This window comes from Ceratotherium simum, chromosome 10 (genome assembly GCF_057802395.1).
Source record: "Ceratotherium simum simum isolate JZ-2026a chromosome 10, ASM5780239v1, whole genome shotgun sequence".
Lineage (NCBI taxonomy): Eukaryota > Metazoa > Chordata > Mammalia > Perissodactyla > Rhinocerotidae > Ceratotherium > Ceratotherium simum.
Genome location: NC_141909.1, coordinates 364,943 through 379,878, shown reverse-complemented (window position 1 = coordinate 379,878; position 14,936 = coordinate 364,943). Strand labels below are relative to the sequence as shown.

Sequence of the window (14,936 nt, the reverse complement as noted above, 5' to 3'; positions counted from 1 at the left end):
CACCCCCTTGCTCAGGAGTCTCTGGTTCCAGGGCCAGCTGCCCAGGAGCTCGGCATGTGAGCAGGAGGCAGGAGCCACAACCAACACACCTACACACCAGGCCCTCGAGTCCCTCCAGGCTGTCCTTCCCACGCAGGGCTGCCCTTGACTAGCTGCTCCCACAGACGCCCCCAGACCTGTGGGGGGAGCAGAGCCACCCTGAGGCTAGGTCAGAGGCCCAACGAAAAGTCAAATCTGCATCTGATTTTGGAGGGTTTATGTTCTAAACTAGAGAAAGGTCACCACCAAGCTAGCCTCCCTGTGCAAACATGCAGGCCTCTGCCCTCGAGGTACTGCTGTGGCCAGCACAGGCAGCACGTGGCTCGGAATGAGGCCAGCCGCACACGGCGACAAGGGATGGATGATGGAGGGATAGACTGACAGACGGCAAAGGGCATCCCAGGGGCAATCACCCTCCTGGCCTGGGACCAAGAGTCGGGCACGGAGGAACCAGAGAAACGACTCAGGCCGATGCTGCTCCATGGTGAGGGCCCAGGGAGCCTGGGGACAGAGGCTCCTCCCGCCCTAGCCAAGGGACAGATCGCTGTTTCCAGAAGCTTCCTGGGTGCCTAGCTGGCGGCACTGGTTTGTGGTCAGGTGCTGGGACGGGGGGCTGCCTGCTTGGGGTCTGGGACATGGAGCACTTGCTTGAGGTCTTCTTGTCCAGGGAGACGCGCGGCCCCCAGCCTCCAGGGTGTGATGAGACAGTTTGTGTGCGGTGATTCTCAGCGCTTGGCAGTGCGGCCTGTCCTGTGATCTGTTCATCTGACGGTGCAGGTGCAGCCCCACATGCCCCCCAGGAAGGCTGGTTTCTGGGGTGGGGCCTCAGCGCCTGTTTCTGGCATCTCTGAGCCTCCTGATCACAGCTGGGGAGAACTGAGGTGGCGGACATGTCTCGCCCACGGTGGGCATTGGCAGGTGTCCCCTCTCTGTCCTCTGATCTCTGGGCCCAGATGTCCCGCCCTCGGAGAGACTGCTCATTACCCGCCCACGCCCTCCTGCATGCCTATGTGCACACGTGTGCTGTGTGTGTGTGACCATGTACAGGTGTGTGATGTGTACGTCTGCATGTGGGTGGTGTATGCCTGCGTGCACACATGGGGTATGCGTATATGCCCTTGCATGCATGTGTAAGTGTGCATGTGTGGTGTGTGCGCATGTTCTCATGTGAGAGAGTGAGTGTGCATCCTGGGTGGGGCAGGTGGGACGTGTCTCACAGGAAGAGGCTGGGCCCACACTTACTCAGTTTTAGGTTGAACCACATGAAGTTGTGAATATTCCCCCATCTGGCAGTTTGCAAGACTCAGCGGGTTGAACAAAGAAACTCCAAGCCCCTTGTCTCGTCTCCCTCTGTGGGGCCCCGGCTCCTGCCCACCCCTCACCCTGCAGGCAGATCCCCCCGCATCGTGATTTCCTCGATGTGGCCCTCCTGGCTCCCACTCAGACCCCCAGGAGACACGGGCACTGGGCCTCCAGCTGCACGGGCGCTCAGCCCTCCAGGTCCTCAGGGAACAACACTGCCCAGGGCTCCTGGAGTGCCCTGGCGTCATCTCTCGTTGAGGCTGGGAACCCCCAGGTGGATCTGGGGCTGAGCTTGTGGGCCATCGTTGACGAGAGCAGAGCCCACTCCCGGCCCTGTAGGGGAGGCGACTTTGTTTCTGGGTGTTCATGGGGTCTGGGTGGTAGGCTGTGCGATCATGTCCCTGAGCTCGCTTCCCCTCCCCAATTTACATTTCATGGAACAAGACCCATGGAAGAAAGGGGAAGGCTCCCTCGAGGGGAGAGAGGAGAGGAGAACATCTTCTGTTCACTCTTTATTGTGTCTTTTTAAACGATGGCATCATTGCTCACCCAGCGGGTCTGTGAGTCACACCTGGGATGGTTGTTGGCACCCCTGCCACAGGTTCGCATGGTGTTTCTCGGGGCTGCTTCTCTGCGTCCCTCGTCCCTCGGTCTAGCTGACCCCAGGGGACAGAAGTGGAGACCATCGGTTACTGGCCAGAGGGGGCGGGTCTCAGGTGGGACCGAGGAGGCTGGGAGGGCGTCAGGTAGGCGGCCTAGCCCCCTGTTCTCCTTCCTGCCCCCAGGGTCCCCTGCTCGGCCGCCACCGGCGTCTCCTGGTATGAATTACCTTCTCCAGGGCTGCTACACGCTCTGCTTCACTTTCTTCCTGGTGGAGTACGGGATGCAGCACACCCAGCCGGTCCTGGTCCTGGAGGCCGAGAGGAGCCCGGGGTGAGACAGGCGTCCCCTGCCCGCCACGGAGCCCAGGGCCATGTGCAGCACCTCCTCCACCCAAACGCATGCCACGGGATCTCCGCTCCAACTTGGGCTGCACCCACTTCATCAGGTCCCGGGAGCTGAGGGCTTGCCAGCCGGGGGTGGCTCCTGGGCCCTGCGCACAAACTCAGATCCCTGAGCAGGCTGGCCTGCCACCCACCAGCCCACGAGCCCACTCCGACGCTTTCATGCTCTGCCCTCAAAGGCCTGAGCCAGAAGGGCCCCTGAACATGAGAGACCTTAGGGCCTAGCTGAGCCAAGCTCCCCCTTGACTCCAAAGCCAGGCTGTCGCAGGTGTTACAGGTGGCTGGGGCCCATGTCCAGCCCTGCCCGTGTTCAGAACCTCGTGGCCTGTGCTCATTTCCCTGTGGGGTGGTCTCGGGTTTCCACTTCCAACGCTGCCTCTGGGATGAGGTGCCAGCCTCCTTTCCCTTCACAGGGACTACCACAGCTCGGTGTCAAAGGGCCCCACTGGGCCTCTAGCACGTGGAGGGCCCAACTCCACCATCAGAAAGGGCCCTAGGAAGAGGGCTGGACACACAGGCCTCAGCTCCAGGCAAAACTGAGATTGCAGGTGAGCAGGGCAGCAGGACAGACAGGTAACCCCGCCTGGCAGGTGTCCAGGCCAGGCTCACGTGGAGGGCCCACCACAGACCCCTTCCCGCCGGCCGAGCGGCCCCCAGCAGCCAAGGCTTGGCTCTTGGACTCTGGCCCCATCTCAGGTTTTCTGGGGCAACTGAGTCATGGGGATGAGGGGCTGAGACCAAGATACCAAGAGGGTGGAGCCGGGATAGTCTGGCCCTTGGGGCGGAAAATAAAGCGGCCAAGCTGTATCGGGTGTGGCTGAGTCCATCACCACGTCCACCAAGAAATGATGAGACAAATAAAGGTCTGCTTGGGAAGGACCTGCCCGTTTTTAGCCCAGCTTTGGGAGTGATGGGGCAATCCCCGTAGCCTGGTGGAAGCCGCGTGACCAGCTGTGTGAGTGGAGATCAGGGAGATGTGGGCCGTCTGAGTCAAGATGGAGCAAACCTTCCTCACAGAACATACACTCGGGGAAAGGCAGTAACAGTAACAACTGTCCCATTAGCACCAGGTGACGCGGCTGCAGACATCTGGGGAGACCCTCCCCTCCCTGCCTGTCCAGCCTCCCTCTGAATCCGCACTCCCGGGCAGGCCTCGCTGTTCTCAGTGGTGGGACTCGCTGACTGGACGCTTTTCATCTCTGTTGTGCTATCCCACATCCTCTCCATTATTTAAAATGACCGTGTATCAGTTTTACCAGGTAAATAGAGAAATTTTTCTTTTAAAAAATGTCCAAGCCAATAAGCCAAGATTTGAACACAGTTGTTGATTCTGAGTGGTGGGAAGATGGGTAAATTGCTATTTTCTTCTTTGTGTTTCTCTGTATTGTTTAAAATAAAATAGATCCCATCCCGCCTATTCCCAGGACCTTCCCGGCCTCAGGAATTTGTGGGGCTTCGCTGGCCCCACACACTCTCCACCCATCATAGGGTACAGGCAGTCAGGCCCCGAGGCCTGGTCCGCTTTGCCAAGACAGCAGCAGCGTGATGGGTCCTCCCACTGCCTGCAGCACCAAGGTCTGCAGCTTCTGCAGCCAAACCCCAACCTGAGAAGCTGGTACAGCCCCTGCAGCGACACCCCCTTCACCTTCTCTTCTTCCTCCCTCCTTCCCTCCTCATATTCTGGCCATTCTGTTGGCTGATGGGTGGGGAGAGAGGGTCTGGCTATGGGTGAGGTGGGACTCAGGTAAAGGTTGTCCCTGAGTCCTTAGTCGGTTAGATGCTGTGTTGCCTGCCTCTCAGCCCCTCCAGCCTTGGTAAATGCTTAGGTCTCTGCACCTGCCCAGAAGAGGAGAGGCACGGTCCTGCCCACCTGCATGAGGCATGTGGGCCCACCAGAAACCATGGCAGAAGAAAAGTCCCCCCACGTCCCCGACAGGAACCCACAAGCATCACTCACTCATCTTCTGACAAATCTCCCACGTCCATCTGGGACCGCTTCTCTCTCACGGCACATGTGACCACCTGTGGGAAAGAACAGGAGCAGTTTAGGGGCCGGAGGAGGGACTAGACCGTAGGCACCGAGGTCAGACCTGCTGGACCTTCCCAAGGACCAGATGGAGGTGTGAAGATTGTGCTGGCCCTGAACATCCTCCTAAGAGACAGGGCACCGTCAAGTGGAAGTTTCCAAGTAGGGGATGCTGACCAAGGAACTGTGCCCTTGATGAGGGCCACTGTGATCTCTGGATGAAAGATCAGGAGACCTGGGCCCTTAGTCCCAACTCTGCCACTGGCTGACCCTCCTTGAGTCTTTAGAACATGTGGTGCCCCTGTAAGAGCCTTGGCAGAGCTAATAACCAGCTCTCTTCACCGCAGAGCATGTTCTGAGGGCAGAGAGACAGAAGGAGCAATCTGGAAAAGAATGACTCCAGGCAGGAGCTTAAATTTGCCAAGAGAGAACCTCAAAAAACTTCCAAAAAGATGACTGCTCACCACAGCAGAGAACTGGAGAAAGATATCCTAGAATATTTGTGTTGGAAAGGCCCAGACAGGCCACTGGGTCAACCACTTCATTTTTACAGAAAATGATGATGATGATGTCACAAATGATGGCGGTGGTGATGGTGATGGTGATGACGGTGATGGTGGTGATGATGGTGATGGTGGTGTAGGTGGTGATGGTGGTGCTGGTGTAGGTGATGACAGTGATGATGGTGGTGGTGATGGTGATGATGATGGTGCTGGTCGTGATGGTGATGATGATGGTGGTGATGATGGTGATGGTGGTGATGGTGATGGTGGTGATGATGATGGTGGTGGTGATGATGGTGTAGGTGGTGATGGTGATGATGGTGATGGTGATGGTGGTGATGGTGATGATAATGGTGGTGGTGATGATAGTGGTGGTGATGATGGTGATGGTGGTGGGGATGATGGTGATGGTGGTGATGGTGTAGGTGGTGATGATGGTGATGGTGGTGATGGTGTAGGTGGTGATGATGGTGGTGGTGATGATGATGATACCAAATAGTGAGGCTTTCTGAGTACCAGGCACCGTTCTGTGGGCTTTACAAAACAACACTGGGGTGTGGGTGTTACTAATTCCCATTTTACAAATGAGACAGAGAGGTATGGTGACTTATTTGAGCATTTACTGGCAGACCCAGATGTGGAGGCCAGGTCTTCCAACTCCTAAGTCTGTGCCCTTCCTACCATCCCAGCACGATTCCACAAGAGGTTCTTGGGGCGCATGGGCACCCCACGGGTTGACCCAGGCCTTGTGTCTCTGATGGTGCTGGAATGCGTGCAGGTTGGAGGGAGGGAGGATGAGAAAGAGGTGAGGGTGCCCTCCGGCCCCCAGGCCAATCCTCAACACCCCGAGCTCTCCCCGCACTGCTGGCCCGTCTCGGCCTCAGCCTCCCACACACGCGGAGGGGGCAAGTTCCCCAGCAGAGCTTGAGGCCTGAGCATGAGCATTTCCCGTGTGTGGCTTGGCTTTGTTGTCTGAGGGTTTTTACCTCATCGGCATGGTCTCCCAGATCAATCTCCACAAACACAGATGGTTTCTGTGAATGGAAACCAAAGAGGCGTGGATGACGGGCATGGGTGCGCTGGACAGGGAGTAGACTTCCTGAGAGGGATGGCAGGCTCCTGGCATGGGGCAGTCAGGGTCTGGGTGATTACCACCGGGACCACCAGATGCTGGTTCTGCTCAGCAGGGGCTACCGAGAAGCAGGGCGGAGGGCCGTGGGCAGTGTGGATGTGAGGTGTCTGTGGGCCGGCTCTGGCAGAGAGGCCGAGAGAGAAATATGGCCTCTCGCCTGTCCCTCCTTACCTCTTCAGGTCCCTGAGCCCCCGGAGGGCCTCCCCCACTTTCACCCTCTGAGAATCAGGGCCTCTGGGTGACAATGTGATGCCTGGAGCTGGGGCAGCCCCTCCCTGCCCACCCCAGACCTGCTCAATTGGGCAGCACTGGACTCTGCTTCTGCAAACCTACCTGGGCCCCCTCTGCCCCGCCAGTGAAGACACAGCGAGAGGTGACCGGCCCGAGCAGGTCAGGTGTTGCTGCCCCCGGGTCTCTAACTGGGCACCTGGATTGGCCCAGAATGTGTTTCCAATACAGCACTTCAGTGAACACCAAGAGAAGGGTTTGGGGGGGTAGAGGCCTTCCCAGAACCCCTGGGATCTCCCCAAGGTCCATGTCACAAATCCTGGTGAAGCTTGTCCAGCTGCCTCTACACTCCCTACCCCAGGTACTGGGCGGAGAGGAAAGCCGCCTTCCCTCAGAAAGGGCCGGGTGAGAGTTCCAACTGCGGCGCTGCCTGTCTCTGGCAAGCGCATCAGGGCAAGGGGCTGGGAGGTGTTTCTGGGGCCAAGGTCAAGCTGGTGGTCACCTCCTGTCAGGGCCCCGCACGCTTTTAGCAACTGCAGTGTTTGGCAAGCTTGGGTCAGGATGCCCCGGCTTCCGGCCGACAGCACAGAGCTTGACCCCAAAGGCTCTCTCAGGTTGCGGTGTGGCTTGGTCCAGTCTGCAGCACGGCCCTGCGAGGTGACCTGGGACCACGTGTCCACAGCGCGCTCACAGTCCAGCAGGGCCATGCCCGACAGGCCTCCCCATCTGACCTCTGTTTAACTAAAGTAAAAGCTCTTGCCTCCTCCTCAAGAAGGTCCTCCAGCTGTATGGACTCTGGCTCCCGACCCTGTAAGAAGACACCAAACAGGTAAATAAGGGCGGGACTCCTGCCCGAGGGCACAGCGTGTGTGCACGCGGAAGGACCTCGCCCTGGGCCCTCCCCTCCCCGAGCTCCTGCCACTGGCCTCCAAGCGGCTCTCCGCCACCTCTGGCTCCACCTCTTCACTCTGGAGGGCCGACCTTCCGAGGGCGTCCTGGCTCTTCTCCCGCCTGTGCTCCCTTCTGTCTGCGCGGCTGTGGGGGGAGCGGAGCAGCGGTTGGAGCGGGGGTCCTGGACACGCGGCTTCCAGCCCACACCATCCTCCCTCTCTGGCGTCCAGCAGCCCCAGGAGCCTCCCGAGCCTGTGCCCTGCCCCATCAGCAGAGGGGAGCCTGCGTGTGAGGGGACTTCTCCTTCCCAGGGGCGGGCGGGCAGGGACAGACCCAGGGCAGAAGGAACGTGGTGTGCAGGGGTAACAGGCACCAGGCAGTGCCCCTCGAGGCTGGGTCTGCAAACAGCACCGCACGACAATTCCGGTGGGAATGTTTGCGACACAGGCGCCAGCTCTGGGGGGTGCTGCAGGGAGGGGCTGGCAGCCTTGAGACCCTCTTGGTCATCCTGTCTCCACTCTCCTCCCAGGGCACCCCGGGGCTCCCTTGGCGCCCCTGCCATCTCCTGTGTCCTCCATGCGTCTCCTGAGAACCACCTCTGCGGACAGAGGCCTCTTACCAGCTGGCATCTTCGGGCTCACTTTTTAGGTCCTTTCCCTGATCTTCGGACTCTGAGGAGGAAGGGGTGGAGTTGGTCATCAGCACGTCCATCCTGTGGCCTGAACGTCAGTGTCCTGGGCCACGGTTCGGCTCTGCAGGGACCGACGGGCCACCCCAGGGGTAGGGTGCTGGGCTTTGGGACTAACTGCCCACTGTCCACCTGGGACTAACAGTCATGGCTAGAGCGGGGCTGGAGTTTCCTCCCGACGGACTCCCCCCCCCACACCGTACCCCCGCCCCGGGGCGCTGCCCGCTCTAACTTCTTACTCCTGGAGCACAAGGCCCACCCACACGGCCCACCGGGACCTCCGCCCTCGTTGGAGGGAACTTGAGCGAGGCCTGAGGCGTGGGCTTCACAACAGGTGTGGAGGCCAGGGACACTTCAAGTTCTAGTGGCAGCACACTGGACTGGAGGCCACAGACGCGGGGTGTGGGGACCCTCACGGAGCCGCCTATCGCTGGGCTCCTCTCCGGGGCGGGTGGGGAGGGCCGCGGCCCCGGGAGGGGGACACCTGGCTGGCCCAGGAGATCCCTCTGGTCACCAGTTCCTGCCGGCTCCTGTGAGGGGCATTGCTGGGGGAGGAAGGCAATCTTTTCTCCAGGAAAAGTGCAGATGGACGTCCAGTAGCAGGAGCTTTGTCCCAGCCTGAGGGTGAGCAGTGCACCCGTGGTTCCCTGACCCGCCTGATGTTCTCGTGTGAGGAGCGGCTCGTCCATAAACAACTGAGGTGAAACCACATGGGGCGTCCAGGCAGGACGGAGCCTCATGGACGCTCCTCCTGAGCAGAAGGGTCTGCTGTTTCAGGGGTGCCGCTTCAGTGAAACGCACACCTCTCGAGTCGGGAGCTGGCGGACAGCAAGCCTTCGAGGAGATGTGCAGCTGGAGGTTCTCCTAACTCTCCTCAGTGTCTAGAGGGGGCCTCCAGAGGCCTCCAGGTCCCCTTTCTGTGTGGCCACATCCGAGCCTGGAACGGTTGCGGTGACAGCTTGGTCCCCCCGACCCAACACACACCCAGGGCCCACGATGCAGACAGCCCAGAGGAGACCCCAAAGCTCTAAATCCTGCTCTTGATGGAAGACCTGGGGCCATGCCTCCGAGCAGGCCCCAGTCTGTAAGGAGGGTTTCCTTACAGACGCTCCCATGCGGTGTCCCTTCAGCCCACAGGCCTCGGGCCGGGGCACCTGCCAGGTGCAAGAGGTGATGGCCCGGCTCCCGGTAGGGGCTGCATCTTTTCTATGGGGGCCCCGTCTGCCTGGTCTCTGCGTTCTCTCATGCTGTTCTTCTCCTGGAACATGTCCCCACCCCTGCCATCCTCCAATGCCACCCTTCATGGGGTCTGGGCGCCCCTGCCCGGCGTTAAGCGACCTGCTCCTGGGAGGAGCTTTCGTCACGGCCAGGCCTCCCTGGGGTCAGCATGCGTGGCCTCGGCTGGTCATCGGGCACTTCTCTTCATCTCTGGTCTCTGCTGGTCTGAGTTCCCTGCAGCTAAAAGCCAGGGGTTCTTCATCCTCCTGTCTGTGCCACCACATGGGCTCACGGACGCGTGTCTGTCTGTGCTGTGCAATCCCTGGGCAGATGAAGGGTGGGGGCGAGAGGGAGCTGTGTCTTCAGAGAATATTCTAGAACTTGGGAGCTCTCAGGACCTCCCTGGGGGTAGGAGGCACAGTGCAGCCCCGAGCTCAGATAGGAGGACTGGAACGATGGAGTGGGTCAGAATCCACAGCTTCTAGTAGGGATTTAAAAGTCGACGTCTTCTGGAAGATCTTCAGCAGCCCCCTAGCCCGTGTGTGTGAGCGTGTGCACGTTTAGAAGACCAGGGCTGTCCCAGGCAGATCTTCAAGCCCTGCCCCTCCCTGCAATATGCATCCGGCAAGAAGGAAAATCAGTGAAGAGAAACACGAGTTCTCTCTGCTCCAAAGGCTGAGGGACTGGAAAGGCCGCCATCCCCCGCGTACCTCGGCTCAGGAAGTACAAACACTGAAGCACGGGGCTCACGGCCCCTCCCCGTTCCCTTTGCTAAGAAAGAGCCTGCGTTTATCTGGGCTCCAGGCCTATTGGGCCACGAGTGGTCCCTTAGTCCGAGGGTTGGTTGATGAACATCCGGGGGGCAGAGGGCTGGGCGGTGACCTGTGGGCTGGTGGTCTGCGCACAGGGTCTCAGGAGAAAGCGCACGGCCAGAAGCTCCAGGATGTGAACAGAGGTTTCCCTGCGGGCTCTCTGCAGCTAGGATTTGAACGATCCTCTGACCACTCACAGGTGATATTTTGAGTGTGAGGAGCCACTTGCGGGTGTGGGGTGTGGCTGGGGGGCAGCAGAGGGTGGGGCAGGGCCAGGGTGGGCGTGGCCGCAGCCAGTTCTCTCGGTAGTTACTAAACTATCAGAAAACGTGTAAAAGGCGCAAGGCTGGCTGGGTATGGGGGCGTGGCACGGTTCCCGAGACCCCACAGTAACTAGTGATGACTCTAACATGGGGAAGCCCCATGTCACAGACCTGACAGGACCTTCTGGGAGCCCTGCTCACTCACACCCCGTGCAGCCCCATGAGTGGGTCCCGTCCACCCACAGGGTCCTGTCCTTGCCTTTCCCCACGTCCTCCTTGAGCACTAGGGCGTGTTGTCAGTTCCATGGAGCAGAGTGCTCGGAGAGACCTGCTGGTGAGGCCTGTGCAACAGGGGGACCAGGGCAGTGGGGAGGCCTGTGCGATGGGGAGGCCAGCACAGCGGGGAGGCCAGGACGGTGGGGAGGCCAGGGCAGCATTGGGAGACACAGTAGCTCAAGCCCGGGAGGTTCTGCAGTGAGCAGGGCGCGGGGGTTCTGTGTGGTGACATGGGTGGCCAGGGTGCGTGGGGCGGGTTCCGGAACACAGAGGATGGATTCCTGTGGCTCCTCTCCTGGAACAGGCTTGTCCTCCCTGAGGGACATGCTCCCCGGCCAGCTCAGAGGCACACCCTCTGACTCTCTGGACGGCCCTCTGCCCGTCCTTTAAGGTAGCTGTCCCCTGCGTGTCCTGCGTCCACGTCATCTTCACCCCTGTGGGTTCAGGCAGCACCTGCCTCATTGCCCTTGCTCCCCACGTGGGCGAGCGTCCAGCACTGGTCGGTGCTGGGCATTTGGTGAGGCCACTTTTTCTCGTCTCATTTACGATGTGGACAGCAAGGCTGGGAGCAGCCTGCACTGGTGCGTGGCTGGGAGGCCTGGGGCTCTGCATCCTGCAGGCTCTCGACTGAGGGAGGCTGAGCCCCTCTGTATGGGGCCCTGGTGCCTCTGGAGAGGTGCCCGCGAGGGGGGACAGTGCGCACGCGGAGGCCCCCGTGTCACCCACCAGCTGGGGACACCCGGCAGACCCTGTGGGAACCGAGCTGTCCCCCCAGCTCCTCAGCTGAGTACACTCCGTGGGCGCCCACGGCGGCGTTGCCTGGTACGTGCAGTATTTCCTCGGCAGACTTAGGGCGATTCTTCTTTTGGGAACTTTGCTTCTGTTGACTGAGCCTGGGAAAATGGCGGTGCCCGGAGGTGTTGCGGGGTGGAGGTCGTGGGAAGAGCCACAGAGAGGCCCCTGTGCTGCCTCCCGCCCAGCGTCTCCTCCTCAAACAACTCATCTTTGGGTTTTTAAACTAGAGAAAAACTAGCATTTTCACACCACGGCCTCTCAAAATCGCCCCTGGGGCTTGAATTTCCCACCTACTGCGTTCGTTTCCCTAGCCCACCGACAACCTCATAAACGGCCACGTGCTGCTGTGAATGCTCCACAAGAACCAGAGACGCCGAGGCCTGGGCAAGTGATGGAGAGTCCCTCCGTCCCTCAGGGTGAGGCCTTGCTGCTCAGAGGCAGGCGCCAGGAGACGCCCACAGCAGGACAGCCGGGTCACTAGGTTCCAGAGGCAGGTCCACAGAAGGACGAGGGCGTTCAGGCGCCCGTCCCCACTGTGGCCATGCCATGACCCCGCTTGGCATGTGTGGGACTGTGCTGGAGTGGGAAACGCGCTCGACACCAGGTGTAAACCCACACACCTTACAATGTAAAGCCGCCTCACGCCATGCACAACGACAGCCGGCACGGAACCAGGGCTTCCCTGCTGACCACGTGAGGTCCCGGGGCCCCCAATCCAGGCTCCCTTCAAAGGCACAGGTGTCGTCCCAGGGCCTCACCGCACACCCCAGACACTTCCGTGTTGGCTCCTTCCGGTCTCCATTCTCCCTCTTCCCCCCTGGAATCAGCAGAGCATCCAGCTTGTCACTGCACAGTCCCTGGCCACCGAGCTGGCCCTGCGGAGCCCCAGGCTGGTTCTGCCACCCACCCCTCAGTGCACCACACTGCACCTCGGCCTTTGGGGTTTTGAGCAGGGGCAGTAGGGGGGCCGGAGGATGCGCAGTGGCCCCACCTGGCTCCCTGCACAGCTTCTTGATGCAGCTCGGAGGGTCCCCCTTCTGGAGCAGGCCGCCCACACTCCTGCTCCTCTGGAGCTCAGCCACCTCACTGGTAGCCTTCGCCCCCAAGGGAGGTGCCCCGGGGCCCGGCCGGTGCCTCCTGTGCGTGGCTGCGGCGTCCTTCTCCATCCTCCGCCTGCCCTCAGGTCTCAGGAGAGAGGGACACGGCTCTCAGGCACACCCGCACACGGAGAGCATGGCTTCCCACCCTGCGATGAGCAGCCAGGAGTGTGCGGGCAGTTGCTAGGTGGCCCCTGTGACATCACCGCAGAATCAGAGGTCAGAGGTCAGTCCACGGGGTTGCAAGTGGGCTGTGCTGGGCTCCCCACCTGCCGGCCCCTCCGCCAGAGAAGGCAGAGGAAAGAGCCTTGGGGATGTGGGCCCCTGCCGCTGGGTCCGCTTCACGCCCGGGGACAAGGTTCTCTATCTGAGCATCGCTTTTCCTTCAGGGCACACAGTGCGGACACTCGGGCACATGGACAGAGGACGCGGAGGATTCGTCCTCACGCCGTGGGAGAGGAGGTCTCCGTGCAAACGGGGTGCCGGGTGGGCGTGGGGGCGGGGCGCTGAGCTGGACTCAAACTTGTGGCTGCACCTCCATCCACAGGAGCAGCCGGCGCTGCCATGACAAAACCAGAGATGTGACGCAACCAGAGAGGCGAGCACATCAGAGAGGGGAGCACACCAGACATGCAAGCACGCCAGAGACGTGAGCACACCAGAGAGGAGATGCACCCCAGAGATGTGAGCACACCAGAGGGGACACACCCCAGAGACGTGAGCACACCAGAGACAAGGAGCGCACACCAGAGACGAGACGCACACCAGAGAGGAGATGTACCCAAGAGATGTGAGCACACCAGAGATGTGAGCACACCAGAGAGGGGAGCACACTAGAGATACGAGCACACCAGAAAAGGGATGCACATCAGAGACATGAGCACACTAGAGACGTGAGCACACCAGAGAGGAGATGCACATAAGAGAGGCGAGCACACCAGAGAGGAGACGTACCCGAGAGACGTGAGCACACCAGAGAGGGAACGCACACCAGAGATGTGAGCACACCGGAGAGGCGATGCACCCCAGAGACGTGAACACACCAGAGACTTGAGCACACCAGCGAGAGACATGAGCACACCAGAGACGCGCGCATGCCAGAGAGGCGAGCACACCAGAGACGTGATGCACACCAGAGACGCGAACACACCAGAGATGTGATGCAGACCACAGACGCGAGCACACCGGAGACACAAGCCCCCTGGAGGGGCGAGCAGCCTGGAAATGCGAGCACCCTGGAGACACGAGTACACCGGAGATGTGACGCACAATGGAGACGCTAGCACACCAGAGAGGCGAGCACACCGGAGACACGAGCACACCAGAGACGCGAGCACACTGTGCGGACAGCGCACAGTCTCAGCGCTGGAGGCGGGAGGCCCCAGACGAGGTGTGGGCAGGCTGGTTCCTCTGAGGTCTCGCTCCTGGGCGTATAGACGCAGTCTCCCCCCATGTCCTCACGTGGTCATCTCTCTGTCCACGTCTGTGTCCTCATCTTCTCTTCTTATAAGGACACAGGTCCTATGGGATCAGGGCCACCCCAATGACCTCGCATAACCTTAACCACCTTTTCAAAGGCCCTGTCTCCAAACACAGTCACAGCTGAGGTCCTGGGGTCAGGACTTTACCACAGGAGTTTTTTGGGGGACACAATTCAGCCCATAGCAGATCCTCACAGGAAATTTCTGGTATCTTTTTCCAGCACACAATTCTTCCTCAATCATCAAGACCCTGGGGGACCAATCGCTGTGGGTCCTTCCCGGACGACCAGTCGGTGGCACGTGTGTTATAAATACTCAGAATGAGGCAACGGGGACTCCCTAATTCACACGCACGTCTGTCCCCCCGAACAAGCTTGTCATATCCCCGCTCACAGGAGGCCTCAAGTCACCAGTCACGTGGCCGTGCAGGTGCCTACCTGGGGTCTGGGAACCAAGACATTACTCGGAGGACCTGCTCTATCCCGAGGTTCTGACCCCAGAGAGCCCAACAGATGGAAGCCAGGATGGCAGGATGTGAGATCCGGCTCTTCAGGAAACAGGTGAACAGAGCGGGGTCCCCAGAAGCCCACTGTGACGTGTCATTGGGCTCCTGGGAGAGGGGCTTCTGGTCCCCTCGTCCCCCAGGGTTTGTCCTCTCAGCCCCTCCATGTGCCTCCCACGGGAGCAGAACTGCCCAGTCCTCCTGGTTCCTCCGCGAGGCCTGGTCCCGTACATGAATCTGAGCCGTCCAGGCTCCGCGGAGCCGCCCCAGCCTTTCTGTGGACGCTCATGTCTGGGATGACTGGTGCCGTCACCTCCGACCTGGTGGCCTCCTGGGCAGGCGTTTCCCCTTCACCCCCCACCAGCCCTGGCGCTCTCCCACCGCCCACAGCTGCCCTGCCCAGAGCAGACAGCGGGGGCCGAGAGAAGCAGGGACAGCACTTCCCTCCCCATGCCCACGGCCACGCCCCCAGGAAGGAGTGTGACCACCACCGCCCTGAGTCCTGAGCTCCCCAGGAACGTCTGCCCCTGAGTCCCAGAGCCAGACCACCCATTCTTCTGAGCACTGACTCAGACTAGAATTAAAGAAACAACTGAGTGACAACCAGATGGAGAAAACAAAGGAGGTGAGAGCACCCTTGTCCCCCGAGGCGGGGTCTCCCCCCAGGGCCTGCTGTGAC

General features: G+C 60.5%; 1 protein-coding gene across 1 annotated transcript; it reads right to left on the bottom strand.

Annotated features, from left to right (window-relative positions):
- Positions 1–2,184: 2,184 nt before the first annotated feature.
- C10H13orf46 (chromosome 10 C13orf46 homolog) lies at positions 2,185–12,343 on the bottom strand. The gene is made up of 7 exons (XM_087435775.1): positions 12,169–12,343; positions 7,745–7,796; positions 7,110–7,269; positions 6,995–7,033; positions 5,861–5,908; positions 4,303–4,367; positions 2,185–2,245 (listed from the first exon to the last, which is right to left on the bottom strand). The coding sequence occupies exons 1-7, from the start codon at positions 12,341–12,343 to the stop codon at positions 2,185–2,187; spliced, it is 600 nt and encodes a 199-aa protein (XP_087291901.1).
- Positions 12,344–14,936: the final 2,593 nt, after the last annotated feature.